Source organism: Aedes albopictus, chromosome 1 (assembly GCF_035046485.1).
Source record: "Aedes albopictus strain Foshan chromosome 1, AalbF5, whole genome shotgun sequence".
NCBI classification, from domain to species: Eukaryota; Metazoa; Arthropoda; class Insecta; order Diptera; family Culicidae; genus Aedes; species Aedes albopictus.
In genome coordinates, this window is record NC_085136.1 from 18132889 (window position 1) to 18153492 (window position 20604).

At 40.1% G+C, this 20604-nt stretch overlaps 1 protein-coding gene across 4 annotated transcripts in view; it reads right to left on the reverse strand.

The window, feature by feature from the left end:
* LOC109431166 (membrane-associated progesterone receptor component 1) overlaps positions 1-19073 on the reverse strand; it is a 47172-nt gene extending 28099 nt beyond the window's left edge. The window contains exons 1-2 of one of the 4 annotated variants that reach the window (XM_062844125.1): positions 18919-19073; positions 17355-17818 (exon numbers count right to left, since the gene is read on the reverse strand). In XM_062844125.1, the coding sequence (XP_062700109.1) occupies positions 17355-17688 (334 nt within the window). In that variant the 5' untranslated portion in view covers positions 17689-17818; positions 18919-19073. Of the gene's footprint in view, positions 1-17354; positions 17822-18885 lie in introns of all 4 variants that reach the window. The other 3 variants (XM_019707371.3, XM_019707370.3, XM_062844124.1) reach the window with 3 other exon arrangements.
* Between the last annotated feature and the right edge of the window lie 1531 nt (positions 19074-20604).

The following is a 20604-nucleotide window of genomic DNA, read 5'->3' on the forward strand; positions in this document are numbered from 1 at the left end:
TTTGTCAAGTTGACGTTTTACCATTCGTACCACCGTATTAGGGTTTGTTCTCCAGACATCTAAGGGTTCTATCAGCCCTTTGTCGAAGAACCTAATTCTTTTTGTCACAATTGCCGGACAACGGCATATCAAATGTTACAAGTCTTCTGTATCGCAAAAGCGACATAGATCATCTTGAAGTTTTCCAATTAGCTTCAGATGATACCGGCTCGGACAATGACCTGTTAGCAGGCCAGTAAGAAAACTCAGATCTTTTTTAGAAAGCTCTAGGATTTTGCGAGTTTTTTAAACGTCCGGTTTTATGAAACGTTTTGACTGCCTCGCTATAGTGGTATTTTCTTAGTTGGATTTTATTTCTGCATGTTCCCAAGTTTTCAACTCCATTCTGAAAGTACATCCCGCTGTCCCACAAAATGGTTCTGGCCCTATGAATTGATGAGACGATCCAAGTCTTGCTAGCATATCGGCTAGCTCGTTCCCTTCAATACTATAGTGCCCTGGAACCCAGAACAGCTTTACCTGATTACGGCAAGCTAATTGTTGGAGTGATTGTATACATTCCCAAACATGTTTAGAGGTGCACGATGCTGATTTCAGAGCATTCAGAGCTACTTGGCTATGAGACATAATGCAAATTGTCTGTAATTGTCTGTAATGTCTGTAATTTCGGCGTAAGCAAATATTTCAACATTCTAAATTAGCTTGGATTTCAGCCTGAAAAACAGTTGGCCACTTACCCATAGGAATTGATACATTTATTCCTGGGCCAGTCACACCAGCACCAACCTGATTATTGAATTTCGAATCATCAGTGTAAAATATGATCGATCCTGGTTGTAGCTCTGGACCACCATTTGTCCACAGATTTCGCCCAGGATCAATCACTTGAAAAGAACGTTCAAAGTTGTATCGTCTACTCATCCAATCATCAGTGCTTAGAATAAGCGAGTTGATACTGATTGTTTTCAAGATGCCCTTTCAGGTCACCTTCAAAAAGGTTTGTGGGTCTTTTCACTTTCAAAACATTCTTTGCAGCTTCTTCTTGAACAAATTGATGCAATGGAAGTAAGTGAAGTAAAGTGTCTAGCGCTTTAGATGGTGTACTTCGCATTGCACCAGTAATTGAAAGAGTGGCCAAGCTTTGAAGTTTTTCTAACTTCTTTTGAATCAATTCTTTATTAGTTTTTGGCCACCAGACCAGTGATGCGTAGGTAACTTTGGGTCTTACAATTGCCGTATAAATCCAAAGGATCATTTTCGGCCTAAGTCCCCACTTTTTACCAAAAATGTTTTTGCTTATCCATATAGCATTCATAGCTTTACAAACTACCTGTTCAAGCTGCAAATTCCAGGTAAGTTTACTGTCAAGATATATTCCAATATACTTGACTGTATTTGAAAGTTCCAAATGAATTCCTTTCAATGTTAAATTATTGATCCAAACTTTTCTCCTTCGTGTTAATGTTACGATCGTGGTTTTAAAAGGATTTACGTTCAATCCTTCTTTTTCGCACCACGAGGAGACCAAATTTTTTAAGGCAGTTTGCATTCTGTTAGTTACAACGTAGTCATATTTACCACGGACTAACATAACTATGTCATCAGCAAAGCCAATTATTTCGAAGCCCTCTGCTTCCAATTTTTGAGAAGATTATCGACTATGGTCTTTAGTAGAAGTGATAGCACGCCTCCTTGAGGACACTCACAAAACCAACCAACAAAAAAGGATGGCGGAACCCTTATCGAAAAGGTACGAACGATGTTCCGAAGTCGTTAGGAGTGAATCTTTGCTGTCGGCCGTTATATATTATAAATAGAAGTCGTACTTCTACGATGTCAAGAATAAGTTTCTAAACTGCTAAAAATTGCTACATACGTTTTTTTTATAGTAATCGAAACGTGAGGCACTGCACGCGAAAAACAAAGAAAGTCTTTGATGATTCGTGGCCTTGTTTTCTTTACGACTCGGACTACACCACTAAACCGCCTTGGAATGAATATGTCTTCGGCCTTCCATAGGAAGTATAATTTAAGAGCGAGTTAAAAAGTGTGTATATTTTTGACTTGCTGGTAGAATTTTTTCAAGGAGCTCCTTCAGGGATTTCTCCAGGATTCCTCCCGCGGATCTCCTCCTGGAGGAAGAAAAAAAAAACCTAGAAAAAATCATCAGCGATCTCTTGATTGGATCTCAGAAGGAACTTCTGGACGAATCTTAAATAGATTCTTCGGGAAAATCTTAGAATGAACTCCTAGATGAGTTTTGGAAGGAGTTCCTGGAAGCACCCGTAAAGAATTCTCAGAAAAATCCTAGTAGAAACTCCTGCAGGAATCTCGGAATGTATAGCTTAGTGAACCCTCGAAAATATTCCAGAAGGAATCCCGGAAAGAATAACTGTTGGAATTCGGGATGAACTGATTCATTCAATTCAATTCTGAAGTAACTGCTTGTGGAATCTCAGAAGAAAAATACAGGGAATAACCCTGAAAGAACTGAAGGTATCTTAGGAGGAACTCCTGTAGGCGACCCAGAAAAAAAATCCTGAAGAAACTCCACGGCGAAACTCCTAGAGGAATCACAGAAGGTCGAAACTTAGGTGGAAATCCTGGAAAAATTCTGCAAGGGAGTTCTGGTTGATCTCAGAACAAAAGTGTAGAATTAGCATAAGTTAAAATACACATAAATACAAACAAAAAAAAAATCTCAGAACAAAACTCCTCAGAATCTCAGAAGAAACTCCTGTACGAGTCCTAGGGAACCCTAAATAAATCTATCGCAGAATTTCATAAGGAGCTCCCTGAGGAATCCCAGAAGAAATTCCTGTAAGAATCCTGGAATAACTTTCGAAAGAAACCACGGAAGGAATCCCAGTAATGTTTCTAGTGGACTTTCAGAAGATGTTCCTGCAGAAATTCCTAGAGGAATCCCTGGAGGAGCTCCCACCAGCAAGTAATAGATTAGCACACTACTCAACGCGCACAAAACACACATTTTGAGTTCAAATATAATACGTATGGAGTTCACGTTGTATTCATAGAATATACACCAATTATCATTTTAGGTATTCTATAATACCTTACGAAGGTTGTAAGTATTGGATTGTGCATACGTGAGTTTGGTATTCAACAGCTATTTTCTCCTGCTCGTTATTATTCGGAAAGGGTCTGAAAAAGTTCAGAGTATCATCAAAATATAAAATCTCTTGCAGATAAACAACCGATCACTTTCAAATTAGGTACACATTACAAGGGTATCTATATCCAATACTCATGTATTCCAAATAAGCATTGTTTATAATTAAGCTCCGTCGAGCCGAACGAAACCATGAGCGTGCACTAGAGTATACCTACAACTGATGCGGTGCGGTAGGTGGCAGTAGTGGGGTTCTACACAGAGCAACCGATGGATGACGGTGCGGGAGGAAGTATTCTCGTTTTGTTCGTTACACTTCATCAATCGTATGCAATTGGTACGGGAGAAAATGAGGGCAAAGGTAGCTGTGCTCATCCAACTATCGGCTGGTAATTTACCTGCCTAACTATGTATATAAACGATAGTCGTGTCAGTATCTGGTGAACCTAGAATAATGAGTCTCGCACTCAGTATACGTAAAGTACAGCTGTAGTGGAACGTAGTCTACCGTACCGTACACAGTATTTTAGTGTGCCGCCGGTAGAACAAACTCTAACGAAGCGTTACGGCGTCACTCGTCGTCGTCTTCGACAGACTGTGGCAGAACGATCGTAATTCTAAATGTATTCAAATGTAGTACGGCTCACCTCACAATCCAGATAGCGAGACCTATTAACCCAGAAGTAGCAGGAGACTCCTCACACACCTTCCCACATTTATTGTGGTTGGCAACTGGCTACATACATATCAAACTGTTTATCTTGGCGAATTGCGTTACGTTTGTCTTATCTGAGGCTTTGAGTACATGCGCTGACAGAAATGACTTGCCATACTGAAGTCGGCAGCGAACTGCGAGACTAGATTGAATGATTGCATCACCCGAAAACGCCATACCATTGATAGCCTTAGAAGGAAAGTGACTTGTGTTTCAAGAAGTGACAAAATATAATTCCAGTCTAGGGAAGGGTATAACTGATTTCGAATGCGTGAAGGTTGTCTACCGGTGGCAGACACATACGATCGCAGGTCTGAGGTTTTAAATTGCTAATTGGTAGATAGTGAAATCACCATCGAGTTTATTGCATTGGAGCATCGTTGGGTCCCTGGAGAACTTTGAAAGTGTCGACTTGTATCATACTTCTCGTTATATGAACTTATGAGGAAGCTCCCCAACTCATGGAAACTACTAAAATACACAACCAATACCCCTCAAAACTGTTATGGGCTTGAACATGGGTAGGGTATATTCTACAGTGGCGATTCCCTAACCTCAAATCTACCTGTGCACCAAGTATAAATTCTTGATTTGTTTTGGTCAAATTTGCCTGTAATAATTAGAAAATGACGAGAATACAGGTACAGCCTTTACTCATATCGATTTTGATTTTGATCATAAATTTCCTGCAATTGCAAGTTTTAGGGTCGGTGTACAGGAAAAAGTGAGATTATGCGAAACCACTGGTATTCTAAATGATTCTTTTCCTGATCAGCATAGACATATAGCTGTTTAGTATCCGGTATCAGTTGGTTGAACAAACTGGCTAAGAATAGCACTACGAACAGCCTGTTCCAGTAGTAGGAGTCCACTAGTCAGATGACCCCTAAGTCATGGTGTTAAGCGGCTTTATGCTTATCGTGTCTAGGGATGAATGATTAGGGGGGTCTAATAAAACTGAGCCTGTGGAGTACCAGGGCACCCTCTACAGAATTTAGCCTTTACTGTGCTAACGGGAGCAATAGCGCAGTAAACCATGTGTTTCTCCGAGACAAACAGCTGCTCTTCTTTAGACTCAAACTTGAGGGGATTATGAAGGTGTCATTGATAAGTTTAAATTTTCACCGACATGGTTTCGCATTAGGCGCCGTCCACAAATTACGTAACGCTCTAGGGGGAGGGGGGGAGTACAGCTGAGCGTTACGGCCCATACAAAAATTTTAGGATTTTCATACAAAAAAGCGTTACGGAGGGGGGAGGGGGGGGTCGAAAAATGTCGATTTTAGCGTTACGTAATAAATGGACGCTGCCTTATGCGATTTGCACAGTCAGTGTATTCTGTGTATCATCGCCTTTCACGTTTTAAAACGATACTGATCTAATCTTATTGCTGCTGTTCTTTTTTGTGCTTTAATTGTAAATAGTTCAATCTTGCCTAGTTTGGGTAGTAGCTACGGTAAGGATAGCTCAGATCTATCTTCAGCATAAAATATCAGCAACGATCAATCTTCGCAGACTGGCAAGAACTGGTACAGCCCAAGTGGCTCTAGCCAAAAAACCTTACATTTCAGTAACATGGTTGCCACTGAGATACCTTGGTATCGACTGAACTCAAGACTACCCCCTATATAGCGTTACGTAATTTGTGTACGATACTGTATTGATAAATAGATATCCTGAGTTACAGTATGTGATTCCCCCACGCTGGCGAAACTAGCTTCATAAAGCCAACCACGTCCTTGGGGGATAAGACCCATATTTCAGCAGACCCTAAAAAGGGCTTGCCGAGAACTTTGAACCTACAATGAATGAGTGGTTTTAATTCGAATTTCTGCCAGTAAAATTTACCAGAATTTTGGTTTATTTTTTTTACGAAATAGTTATTTTGAAGAATTTCTAAGGTGGTTGCTGTTGCAATCCACAAGGCGTTTTCGAGATATATCTGTACGAACCTGTCAAAAAAAGGAAAGAAACATGCAAAAGGCAACTGGATTTTAGTGAAATTTTAAAGGGAACTGGAAAATTCATAGAGAAAAGCCCTTTACTTATATTAAATAAAAGCTCTTGAGAAAACCTGAATACGAACCAAAATGGAACGAGTTCTTGAATGATTACTGAATATTTTTTTAAAATAAAGTTCTTGATACTAAATTTTACAATAACTTTTAAAATTAGCATGATTTTGAGGATACTCTGGAGAAATTCTTAGAACATAACTTCAAGAAAGCTTAAGTAATGCATGGAAAATTTCAATGAGACATTCTTGAAATAATCTTTACATAGAAATCCTCCAGGGAGAATACGTGCCACTGGAGCCGACCTGCTGATATCAGAGAGGACGGTCCCCACTGGTATAACAGCAATCTATAAAAAAGAGTAATTGCGAAAATGGCATTTCAAGTTAGAAAACTTGTTTCCTATGTAAAACTTCATAAATCTCCATAACGAAAATATTTCAATGATCTCGAAATTTTCACAGATTGCTCCTGATTTGGTATTTTTCCACACATTGAGATACAAATCCGAAATTTGTACTATGAATTGTAAAAGTATATTGTAGAAGAATACTGTTCATAACGTTAACTCAAAAGCGATGTAAAATCGAATGGGACTGTTATGCGAGTGGGAGCAGAATACCCGGAGGAAATATTGAAAAAATGCCTAAGTAACCTCTGATAAAGATCTCGAAGGGCAATGCTGACTATTTTTAGCTTGAGCTTGAGCTTGAACTTGATTGACCACCCGTGTGGATGCTACTCCAGTATCGTCACAAGGAACCAATGAGATATCTGCCGAGTACTAAGCAGACATCTTCAGTGTGTGAGTGTTGGTGATCTTCTATTTTGAGCGACAATGGCGCCTGCCTCGTCAGGTTGTAGGTCAATGTGGGGAAGAGGAAGGAAGTGATGATTGCAATCGTTTGTATCCACATCAGACCGAACATACCTCTGTGTCTGCACAAACTCATGCGGATATCGGAGTGTTGGTGGGATGTGGTTAGCAGAGGGTTCACACATTGGTGCATGGATGCCAGGCGTAAGGTGATAGATTAGTGCAATTATTACTATGAAACTAAAGCGGCACAGTTTGCTTGATTGCATAACTTGTAGGCGTTATCTGATAGATTGACACTGTGCTGTGCTGGCTTTTCAACCGTTAGCCGTCGGGCTATGAACATATCAATACATAAGTAGTATATATAGAGAGGAGAGTATAGAGAAAGTGGATAGAAAGATATAAAGTAGAAGGAATAGGACGGACCAGGGATTGAACCCAGAATCTTCTGCATATGAATCAGAAGCGGCAGTCACTACACACTTCGAAGAAAAAATCTTGTAATTTTGTGTCATATAAGTCCGACATATAAAAGCAACACATTTGACGCAAATCAAATTTCCAATCGACTGCAGTCTTCATCTGATTTTGTTAGGTACTGTTTGACAGTTCAACATCAGTAATCATTATGTTTCTGTAACATATCGCGTAAATTTATAGCATAGAGAACTAAATTATCAGTTCTGTGATTTAAAATTATGACTGGAAGAACTCAAACAATATAAACTTAATACGCACGTCACAAAAAGTGTAAAAATGTGGCACATTTATGTTTATGTCAAAGCTTTTTCAGGCAGTTCGATCAATTGTATCACTATTAAAATTGAGATTTTTTTTAGTGTGTAGATCACCAAGCCCGTCCACCAAGTCTTATCCAAAGTTTCTTCATGAATTTCTCTAAGTTGTTTTCCGGAATAGCTTTCCAACAGTTTCTTTCATGATTTTTGCGAGGTTCTTGCAGAAGTTGTTCCAGGGCTTATTTCTAGAGAGTTTCCGATGTTTTTCTTGGATATCCACACGGGATTTCACCAGAAGCTCCACCCAGGATTGATTGATTGATTTTGCTATATTATAGAGCCCTTTGCATGTTCGACTCTCCTGGGGGCCCAGGATTTTTCTTAGAGGTTTTAGGGTTCCTGCTTAAATTTCCTGCCGGGATTACTCCCAGATATTTTTTCCAAGAAATTCCTGTTCCTGTTTCTGAAAGCTCACGGAAATTACTTGAAAAAATTGCAGTACAAAGTTCTAAAGAAATTCCGGCAGGAGCTCCAGCAGAAAAACTCCATAAGAAATCCTTGCAAGATCTCTAGTAAAAATCTCATAAATAACTACTGCAGCTACTCTGTATGAAATCCCGGGAAGATCTACCGGAGAAGTCTCATGAGAAACTTTAGGAGAAATAATTCTGTGAAAATACCTGCAATATATCTTGAGAGACAATTGTATAAATCTCAAAATTAATCATGGAGGAAATTTAGCAAGAATTTTTTGGGCAAAACGCAGGATGAACTTCGTGAAAATCTCACGAGGGACTCTGGGGGCAATACCGAAAAAAACCTTTAGAAGAAATCTTGGAAACATACGCAATGTGGTATGAAAAGTAGCCGGACTACAGCAACATGCACTTTTATGGAACCAAAGCCATCGTGCATGTTCCGACCGAGAAACGGAGGAAGCTGAATTAAAAGGGAAAGAAGCTGACATTCATTAGGTATGCTGACAATCACAAAGCGTTACGGCTCATCGACCCGGACCCCGATAAGATAATCATCAGCCGTGATGAGCAGTCAATTGAAATGGAAGATCGGAAAGCGGATCATTCTCTCAAGAGCCCGGTATCGTCGCAAATTGTGGAATATGAAGCTGTACTGATTGCGTTCAAACCTGAGTCTGAGGGAGAGGTTTCTGATGAAGAAGGCAATGCTAACGTTGAGGACACTGAGGAGCCTGAGGATGAAGACTTTAGCTTTTATGATACATCGAATGAAGACGAAGCTGATAGTCATGGAGGAGATACGCCAGCGCGTCGAACGATGCGTAGAGCGAGAGGAGTTTTACCACAACAATACCGAGAGACCGCTGGTATGGTGCGAAAGCTAACTGACGAGCTGAGGACATTAGGACATTCAATGAAGCCATGAATGGACCTGAAGCGAAATTGTGGAAAGGCAGCAATGGACGATGAGATGACGTCGTTACAAGAGAATGGCACGTGACAGCTGAAGGATGTAAGGCGGTTGGCTGCAAATGGGTCTTCAAGCGCAAGTTAGACGAAGATGGGAACATGATGGGTGAGATATGGTCGGCGTTAAGTCAGAGTGGACTACGCGATTTTTTGGGCACGTAAAGATAAGCGAAGGAATTCGATAATTCTGAACTTTTCGACGATATTTTGATTCAAATGTTTCATTACATGATAGAGTAACATTATTTCATAAAATAATGCCCTAGATTTGATATTCTAAGTGCTTGCAGGACATTTTCCCAAAATTATTGAAAAACAGATGGTCCGGTCTGTCTTAACGCCGACCATATAAAGCTCGTCTAATCGCTCGAGGATCCAAAAGTTAGGGACAGACTATGACAAAGTCATTGCTCCGGTGGTTCGTCAGCTGACTTTCCCGGTGCTGCTTGACTGATGTGAAAACAGCATTACCTGAATGGAAAATTGAAGGAATCAATCTTCTTGCGACAGCGATCCGAATACGAGGATGACAACAGGGATGCTCTGTGGACTGAAGCACGCTGGCCATTTTCGGAACAAGAAATTCGATCATATTTTGAAGCGATTGAAGTTCCAGCAGTCTAAGAACGATCCATGCTTGTACGCGAGACGCAACGAAAAACGTTATTGCCTCAAACGATGATGAAGAGCAGGAAGAAATCATAAAAAAACCTGAACAGACACTTCAAGGTGACATCGTTGGGCGATATCAGCCATTTCCTTGGAACGAAAGGAACGCAACGAAAAAGGATTTACATTGAGCCGGAAGACGTAGGGTGGGGCAGGGCAAGATGGGTCGCATAAGGATGGATCACCATAACTTTGTAAATATAAATCGTATTGGTTTGTATTCGTCCGCTACTCTTTAATACACTAGTTAGCTATGCTAAAAGTCGATAAAAAGTTCATTAAATACAAAATATGATGTTAAACGAGCAGTTTTAAAAAGTGATCGATTTTGCACCGTGAAAAAAGTGCGGGGCAAGATGGGTCACCTTTTAAGTAATTCACATTTTCTCAACGAAAAACGTCAAAATATAAGATTTGTTCCGCATTCATATAAGCTCCATATCCATACTGAATAAACAAGAGCTACTAGTAAACATTTTATAGATTTATTTGGAATATAAAAAACTTTACGATTTGAGTGGTCCTAAGGCGTCTTGAAAATCGATGTTTTCACTAAAAAATTAACATAATTTTATGTTATAATTTTGAGTGTTCATTCCGCTTGATTGAAGTCATTTAGGGTGGGGCGGGGCAAGATGGGTCGCGGGGCAAGATGGGTCAGTGCCATTTTCGGGCGCATTACTTATGTTTTGATTATGTTAATAATTTTGTTAGATGACCAGCATGAATATACAAAAGTTTGGAGCATTGATTGAAAAATTATTCACTCTCATTGGAATTAAAAAATAAAATGGTTTTTAGCCATTTTTCTTATGCGATACATTCCATATAATCCCCATATAAACGGCCGCGGGGCAAGATGGGTCACCTTCAATTTTGAACGTATTTTTGGAGCATTCAAAAGTTATTTATTTTTTATTACAAGACTATCTCATAAATAACTTCAATCAAGCGGAATGAACGCTCAAAATTATAACATAAAATTATGATAATTTTTTAGAGAAAACATCGATTTTCAAGTCGCCTTAGGACCACTCAAATCGTTAAGTTTTTTATATTCCAAATAAATTTATAAAATGTTCACTAGTAGCTCTTGTTTACTCAGTATGGATATGGAGCATATATGAATGCCGAAAAAATCTCATATTTTGACGTTTTTCGTTGAGAAAATGTGAATTACTTAAAAGGTGACCCATCTTGCCCCGCACTTTTTTCACGGTGTAAAATCGATCACTTTTTAAAATTGCTTGTTTAACGTCATATTTTGCATTTAATGAACTTTTTATCGGCTTTTAGCATAGCTAGCTAGTGTAATAAAGAGTAGCGGATGAATACAAACCAATACGATTTGTATTTACAAAGTTATGGTGATCCATCCTTAGGTGACCCATCTTGCCCCGCCCCACCCTATTAAATAGTCTTGTAATAAAAAATAAATAACTTTTGAATGTTCCAAAAATACGTTCAAAATTGAAGGTGACCCATCTTGCCCCGCGGCCGTTTTTATGGAGATTATATGGAATGTATCGCATAAGAAAAATGGCTAAAAACCATTTTATTTTTTATTTCCAATGAGAGTGAATAATTTTTCAATCAATACTCCAAACTTTTGTATATTCATGCTGGTCATCTAACAAAATTATTAATCTAAACAAAACATGAGTAATGCGCCCAAAAATGGCACTGACCCATCTTGCCCCGCCCCACCCTACATCAAGCAAGTTCTGGAGCAGTTCGGCATGAATCAAGCGAAGCCGTCCAAATATCCCCTTGGCCCTGGCCACATCCAGCAAAAGGAGGACAAAGAGATGCAGTCGAACAACCACCAATACGCTCGCCTCATTGAAAGTTTGCTGTACGTGGCAGTATACACGAGACCGGTATTGCCGTAAGCGTTTCCATCCTGGATAGATCAATGAGTTCACCAACCCAAACAGATTGGAATAAAGCTAAGCGGATTCTCCGATACCCCAAACTTACCTCGAGACCACGAGAGAAACCCTTTGGTGGAACTGCTGATCTGGGCCAGCTCAGCAAACAATGAGGAACGAGTTGGAACAGACGACGTTCGGCTGGCTCGTAAGGCCAATCAGGAAACTCTTCTGCTGAACGAATCGACTGGAAAAACCTCTGATACATACAAATGTTTCTAGTTTGAGTAAAGTCAGTCGGTTGAACAAAATTGTAATTGTAATTGTAATTGTAATTGCTCAGTCCACACCCAGGCCGACAACTGTCAGCCCATCCGCTTGTAGGCAGATGTGGACCTACTAAGCCTACCCCGTTAACATGTCCCACACCGAATTAGTACACCGGGATCTTCCACAGGCAGGCGCTGCCGTTACCAGTCCCAACAAGTGCCAGATACATTAAATAGATAGGGTAGAGGATATAGGAAGATGTGAGAATAGGATGGGAAGAGGTAGAAAATGAAGAGATAGTAGAGAGGTTTCGATTTTGTTGCTGAAACGAGAAAAAGAGAGAATGAATGATAAAGAACATTAGCGATATGTTCATAGATTATGATTTGGTCGATAATTTCTCATCTATTTTGTTTCCATATCGTTGCATCGGTGACCATTTTCATCGCCTTTCTAGTTTTTGTTATGGCCATCTCGCGTTTTTTCGTCATGTCCTCTTTGCCGGTTGTCGACGTTCGGGATGTAAGTAGAAAAGCATGCATTTAATATGATTAGTACGACAGTAATTGTGATTGCTCAGTACTTCCAGCCCATTTGTCCGCAGTACATATCAGGCATCCCGTTTTAACAAGTCCTACACAGAATTAGAAACCCGGATCTCCCACAGACAGTCCTCACTAGTGTCAGATAAGTTCAATTGAGGATAGGAAGCGGCGAAATGAGAAGACAGTAGTGAAGGTTTGATACATTGGTAGCTGTGTTCATGTGATGTTTGTCTGACATTGAAAAACTATTTTCCGTAGGTGTTTAACTCTCTAGCCCAAATTTAATACCGGAAAAATATATATTTTTTTTTTCATAGTGATTACGGCGGTAGCACACTGTGCTTATGTTCTAACACCGCACCCTTTCCCTACGTTTGCTTCTATGAGCCTCTATTTTTGTTTCAACACACAGAAGTACGTAGGCATATCGTGGCCCAAGTCGACACTGTTTTGGCCTGCGTTGAACAAAAATAGTTTTAATAAAAGTTTCCCCCTTTTTTTTCTTTTTGTCAATTGTTTTTTTTTGCAGTATGGTCCATGCATTTAGTTAGGTTCTTGTCAATTTGTCAGTTATTCGAAGTAGATCTCCAATATGTAGTCAATAAGTCAATTAAGTCATTCTGATCTGTTCTATCATAGCAGCTTTAGTCTTTGCTTTATTGAAGTGTAGTTTTATTGGAAATATGCTGAATGTCGTCATTAAAAAGAGACGTCTGGAACTGTGTCCTGCTAGTTGTTTCGTCATGCACATACGTCATGTCTTAATAATGCCTAGAAGATTAACGAAAACACGTGTGTTCGGTCGGATGTCGATTGCGTAGAAAGTCAAGGAAAATAGGTTTCTTTATTGTCAGTTGTTATGTAAGCCTCGCTTGAAGCACTTCCCGTGAGAACCTTGTCATCTGTACACCAACTAATCCGTATCTTCGTACACAGCTAAATACTGTACTGTCAACCGGCGAAAAGCCTACGGGTAAATATTAAAAAATGAATAATAATGCTGTCTAGCGCATTGTTTCCTATCGGCCACTATTTTAGTCTAGTCCCAACTACAAGCTTTTTTCCAATCTTAGCGTTGATTGTCTTCTAGATCCTTCTAGATAGATTCATCGAATCAGTCGAACCCGTATGTTAAAATATAGTCGATTCTGTGTCAATTGTTTTCTTTATTTCTACTTCTCTGTGTGCATCTCTTGTGTCCTTAAATTGTCATCGGTGAAAAACCCACAGAAACATCTAACTGAGCTCCTGATATTTTTCTGTTGGTGTCATAACATCATCTAAGAGATAAACAAAAATACGCCAAGTTGGTCAGTTGATTGTAATAAAACAAAAATTGCTTGTCAACTATTATGTATTCATCCCCCTACAAATACTATGAAAAATATTCAAATTCGTTCTGTCCTATCGGTCCTACCTCGATAAACCATGTCATTTTCTCATGCGTGGCCTAGAAATGTCAACCTAGTCATACAAAAGTAACGTTGTTCAGTTAATAAAAAGCAGTCAGTTTTTGTCCAAAATGTCACGTCAAACGCATTGACGTCAACAATGCGTTTAAGTGTTCGCACGTTAGCTTCGAATCTATCAGCACAATTAAGTGCTGCAAATCTCCTTCCCACTAATAATTCGTCGGTTGATTTTAATTGCATTATTTAAAGAAAATATGTCCAACTAACATGGTAAAAAATCGAAAAAGCGACTATGACATTAATAAATTACTAATCAAAATCAACCGAGAAACGTGGGAAATAGAGCCCAAACAACATTTTGAAGTCAGCTGGCTGTTAAAGGTTCCAAAACCCTTCACAAATCCTATAATACTTTTATTAGGATTTGTAACGATCATCAAAACCTTCTCAAATCCAACCGACTTGGAACTATTGCTTGGGAATAGACTCTACTGAGCCCTGGCGGTTCCTCCGTGTTTATCGAGCATGTCTGATGCATATGATCAGCCATACTCCATCTGCAGCAGCCGGTTCGTGATGAACCGTTGGAGGCGCATTAAAGTGTTAAAAAGGTGATATGTTTCACTAAAGAACACTACATTACAATAATCAAAATGAAACTCCTTCACTTTAATACCGTCAACCCCTGCGAACTTGGCCAGGGAAATTTAATACCGGAAAAATATCTGATCATATGTATAGTTTGGCAATTCTATGTCCATACATCTTTTATCAAGAAGGAATAATGTTGTTTACTGTTATAAAATAATTCAGTTAAAGGGCAGCTAATGCATTGTAATACAGAATAAACCTACAGAAAATGTCCCAATAAAAAGTTAACACTAGTTCAACTAACTACACAAACTAAAAAGTGTTATTATATTTTACCAATGATTTCATCCTAATCTTGACCCTAACATAGTTATGCGCTTAGTTGGACAATGACCAAAAATAGTGTTGTTTCGACAATAGTCACATACTATGCCCTACGACATTGACGATTCTATTGTCTATGGCTCACCTATTTAGCGCCACCCAGCAGGGACTTGGTCTGGTACCCAATTCAGTATATCCGCTCCACGTAATGTACCGTACCTCTTTCGATTTGTGATATATTACGCGGAACATTACTCTCTTCATTCGGATAGCGGCTATGTAACCCATTGGATTAAAAACCTCAATTAAACATGAAGCGATTAATCGGAGACTGAAGACTCTATACCAAATTTGGCTCAGAGACAGGTAACACTAGTTTACAGCATTTTTGAACTCGGTAAGCTGATGATCATTTTTGGTGTAGAATCATGCCCTGAGTTCGAAAACGCAAAAGAAAAAAAATACAGTAGAGCGGAATTTTTTTCGACTTTCCATACAAGGTTGATGGTTTGAAACCGATTTTTGTTCTATTTTTAAGCAAAGTCGCTCACTTCAAACATCTCAATCTCCGTAATCAATGCTCCGATTGAGCTGAAATTTTTACTGTAACTCGCCTACATATGATATATCAAATAAACGTCGAGAAAGAATTTTAAAGTTAGGTTTTTCTTATTGAAAAAAAATACATTTCTTCAAAAAATTTTGGAAATTTTGCTAAAATTTGAGAAGATCGTCCCTAAAACTCGCCAATATCTTGAGTTTTATCAATCTGATTCAAAACCTGTATTCAGATCATCGAATGGTATTGTATTCAGCTTTTAATTTATGGAAAAAGATTAAAAATTGGTCGAACAAAACGCAATATATTTGAATTTTAGTAAATTGCATATTTTGAAAAGTTGCAAAACTCGATATTAAGCTAAAACTTAAAAACTGTTCTACTTTAAATTTTTTGAAGGTCGGTTTTGAAATCAGCACAAAATTGTGCTTCAAAAATTTTGGTCGTTGACAGAAGTTCACGACTTTCGTTTTATTTTGTAAACTTGTGTAATCAGTGAAGTCAGTTTTTCTCGTTTGTCAGAGACGATTGATACGTATTAAGACAAACTTTCCACTGCATCTGTCAGCAATAATCGGTGATCGATCAACATTTCGGGTACCTACCCCAATTTACACAAGAATGCCAAGGATCACCGCTCATGCTTTACAATAAAGTTGGAAAAACTAGAGCAACACCTGGCCACAATGATGCATAAAGCACTAAAGCGGACCGGAAGTGTCGGTGAGCCAGCCCCACCAAAGTCAGTCGGTTGAACAAAATCCTCGCGAAATCAAATGATGTCCGTGTAAAGGAACGATTTCACTTCCTCTGATGACCTATTCCATACAAACTTCCCCGAATGCGTGGATATTGATTCCCTGCAACTGTAGAATCAATTGAGTGGGCACTGAATAGCTTTGCTCCTTTCAATTCTTCTATAGAGCAGTTGGGGATTTGATTATTTTGAACATGTTTGGAAAAAACTTCTTGTGTGCAGTTATGCTACAGAGTGTATTCCCAAATCTTGGTGTAAGCTCACTGCAAAATTTATTCCGAAAGTGGGTCCTTCGTCATATGAAGAAGCAAAGCGTTTCCGGCCTATGAGTTTGATCTCTTCTCTTTTGGAATGGTTAGAACGCATTGTCAATATGTCTGCCTACCAATCTGGTAAATCCACTGTGACTTTTACACAAAGTTGTTTACGATATCGCGAAATCATTCACTCAAAAACATTCTTGTGTGGGTGTTTTCTTAGATATCGATGGTGCTTTTGGCAACATACATTTTATGAGATTTTTAGCAGAAACTGTTTAAATCAATAAAGGAATAATGGGATTCTATAAAGGATTCGTTATTGAATACCTGAAGGCATTACTTATTAAATTACTGCCGAAATTTACTGTGGAATCTTTAGTAGATTTTTTATAGGAATCTTAGGAGAGATTCTTAGTAGAGCCTACTATTAGCGCCAGTAAATTTTCATAATGAAATAAACTTTCTCTAGAAATGAAGTACTGTGATGTTGGCCATGGCCATACGATGCACGTATGCAAAAATGATTAATTGGCAAGGATAGCTCTCTGTTTTAATAGTTGGGAAAGTACTCGTAAAACAAGCTAGTCTCAAATAATACGTTACCCCAGAAGGACAAAATTATGGAGGAAGTCGTAATAAGATTTTAGCTGGTTCGTCTCAAACAACAAATCTTATTCAACGTCTGAAGAGCCGTGGTCAGAAAAAAATGAAATAATCATTATGAACACATTAAGTCTAACAACAATAACAACACCACATCGTATGTACATATTATGCCTAAGTAAGTGCGTTCTCATCTGGAGGCCCATAAAAGTAATTAAAGCTGATACCCAACCCAACCAGCGATGACCATTTCGACCGGCAGCCTGGCTCACTGACTGACTGCCGGTCAAGACCGAAAGAACGACGAACGATACCCATGCATGAAACGACTACCTCTCCACTCTTCTCTACCCCCCTCTCGCTAAGCTAAAAGCGTTATGTTATGCGCCGGCGACGTGCATGTAGGTAGTGGCATCAAAGCAACCCAAATGCCAACGAACCCCTACACACCTAAAAACGCACCGCGCCGCCTGCGCTGCAGTGAAACAAAACACACACTGTCTGCCCGCAGCGCAGCCTACTACGTCTCTATACGCTTCCTCCATCTAGACAGACACACGAGGAGAATTGGGTTGAAATCGCGCACTGTTTCGAAACTGTACATGAATGATATAGGAACAACACTCACCGGGTCCGTAGAAGCGCTTTCCCTTGGTTACATCATACACGCTGCCATTGACGGCAACAAGTACCCGCCCGTCCGGTTGTTTGCCGTCGTACTGCAGCAGCTCGGCCACCGTAAAGTCCCTCCGCAGGCGGGGCAGTTCCGGTTCCGGCGGCGGTCCAGCCGCCGGTTGCTTCTGGCTGCGGAAGATTTTATACACCAAAACGGTGATGATCAGCACCAGCAGCAGGTTCAGCGGGCTGTGCAGGATCTCGTTCATGACGCTGGTCATGAATCCGACCTGTTCCTCCTCGCCGGCAGCACCGGTGGCGTCCGGGACCAGTTTTTCACTAGCCATCGTTTGAGAGCGGGGGGTTCCGGATGATTCCTACTTGGGATGCAATTTTCTTTAATACACGACGACTATGGTCTTTCGCTGGCTACAATTCACACACTGCACTGTGCACTGGCACACACTTCTTGTTCTGCTGCTGGTTTATCAAAGCAGGCAGGGAAGTCGGGCGAGAATGATACCAAGAAGGGGGAAAACGAAGATTATTTTACACCGCACAAGAAAACATGCACACTAGGGTGGCCCAAAATAAAAAAAAATACGTCGAAAAGTGTTAATTTGCCCACCCCCTGGAATCAGGGCCTCAAAACAAAAGTTTCGTTCATCAATATAGGGCACTGCATGAAATTCTCTTCTTCTCTTTCACTCTTACAGAAATTTTGTAAACAACAAGGCCACGAAATGTCAAAATCCCATACAAAATCAAAATAGTGCAGTGCCCTATATAACAGGGATTATTTGCGTTTGTCATTTGCACTCAAGCGTTGTGAATGCAATCGTTGTGCCATCTCTAAATGGTTGCTAGTTAGGTTTTTTGATTGAAATGACGGTTGAAAGAGTTTACACACATTTCGTATGTTAGCATGAACGTCTTTTATCTGTGGTTGGACGAATTTTATGAAAAATTTGTTGAGTTTAGATGAGTTTAGATACTACCGAAATATGTTCATATAAGGCTATCACAAATTTAATTTTTACTTTTGACTTATGCTTCCTATAATCAGCACATGCCAAATTTGGTACCATTTGATCAATCGGGTTTCGAGTTATGCAAAAATTTCTTATCCGTTTGTAAGAGAGCACCTTTTTGAGCATTTCATGCCTTCCAACCACAGACGTCACGTAGAAGTTACAAATTTAGTTTCATTTGCTTGATTAGTTCTCGAGTTACGCAGAAATTTCTGTCATACATGAAGTGAGCAAAATTTTATATTTTAATTTAATAATCTTTTTCACACTCTATTTTAGGCCACCCTAGTGCACACTCCGGATCTGACTCTAGAGAGACAGCTTATCCCACACAAGCACAAATAATCGAAGCAATCCTCCGCGAGCAATTCCGACACCATCTGGTACGTCACAATTCCGCTAGAACTGCACCAAACTGTTCCGTTCCAAGTTGCACTCGGACCACCGGATACTCTTGTACCACAATCGCCACCAACAAAAACCCCGAATAAATTTTCACACAACACCACTCACTTCCGCGAATAAAGAAGTTTCACTTCAAGCGACCTTTCGACTCGATTTTTGACGTCTTGGAAATGCGACTCGACTCTGCTGCGGCTGACTGACTGAACGGACTGACTGAACAACAACTGCGACGTGACTCTGGTCGACGGGCGAAACAACAGCGCGAGTTCGCGAATCGGTTTTCTTGCTTGACGGACACGGAGTTGATGTTTTGAATACTGGTTGCAAGGGACGCCAAACGCCAAGCTGCGCCGAGTGGGAGAGGGTGGCGTCGTGTTGCGGGCGGTAAATCAACGGTTGATGGTGCGCGAGGGTTCACAACGACAGTTTATGAAACGTCATGTGAGGGGCGTTACGTTCGTTACTTGTTTTTGATCATCCGCGACGATGGGACCGAGGGGTGCTCATAAGGTGAGTTGATTAGTTTAAGCACAGACAAACAGACATACTACTTGGAAGAAATTTGTTTTAAAAACATCGTTTGGCATCACACGAGCACCCTCTGTAATGCACAATCCGAAGCATTTGTTTGCAAGTGTATACTATCCCTCGGCTCGATGTAATGATTCAGCAGGTGACGACTCCCCCGTGGCGTTACCCATTCATTAAAGATGAATAAAAGTTCATGATTAAGTCATTTTATGTAAACATTGATGGGCGTCGCGTTCATTTCTCTCCAAAAGTGAGACGTTATGTAGAAACAGCAGCGCCACCATGACACATGCGAGCACAGTCCGAACCACACTGCATTTTCAAAATGACCGTTAAATCGTGCGACAATTGCGATTTGAGTGGTATGTCTGTTTGTCTGTGGTTGAGGGTTGGTGTCGCCAATATGGCCTTTCGGTTAATCCGAGTAAAACATCTATTGTTCTTTTCACGGAAAGGCGTAACCGTAATGGCGTTCGACCTTCGCGTCTTTTTGATTCTGAAATCGATGTGACTGAACAGGTAAAGTACGTTGGAGTCATTCTTGATTCCAAGCTTTCCTGGACACCTCACATTGAGTTCAGAATCAAGAAAGCTTGTATGGCCTTCGGGCAATGCCGGCGTACTTTTGGTACAACTTGGGGTCTAAAACCCAAGTATATCAAATGGATTTACACAACTGTGGTTCGGCCAATATTGGCTTATGAATGTCTGTGTGGTGGCAAAAGGGTGAAGTGAGAACGGTCCAATCAAAATTAGGCCATCTCCAAAGGATGTGCTTAATGGCGATGTCTGGAGCGTTCTCTTCAACTCCTACGGCAGCGCTAGAAGTTCTCTTTGACGTTGCCCCACTACACATTCATCTCAAACAAGAAGCCCTTTCTTGTACTTACCGGTTACGGGTACTCGGTCTACTAGAGGAAACTCCTGTGAACCGCACATCAACACACACCTCGTTGTTTCCACTTTTAGTGAATTGGGACAAAATTGTCCTTGCTCCAAGTGATCTTACAATTGCTTGTAATTTTCCATATAGGACATTTTCCACGAAATTCCCTTCCCGGGAAGAGTGGACATCTGGTTATCTGGAAAGAAGTATTTCAGACGGCATCGTATGTTACACTGATGGCTCCCTTCTCGAAAGTCGAGCAGGTGCTGGTGTTTGTATTGTATTCAGTCGAGGGGGTCGACAGTAATGAATTTGCTTTAGTTACCGTGCGATAAGCCGTAATTATATTTGATTTTCTGAATTATTCATAATTGTTTTCATTATACTGAACATCGGTTCGATTTTATCGG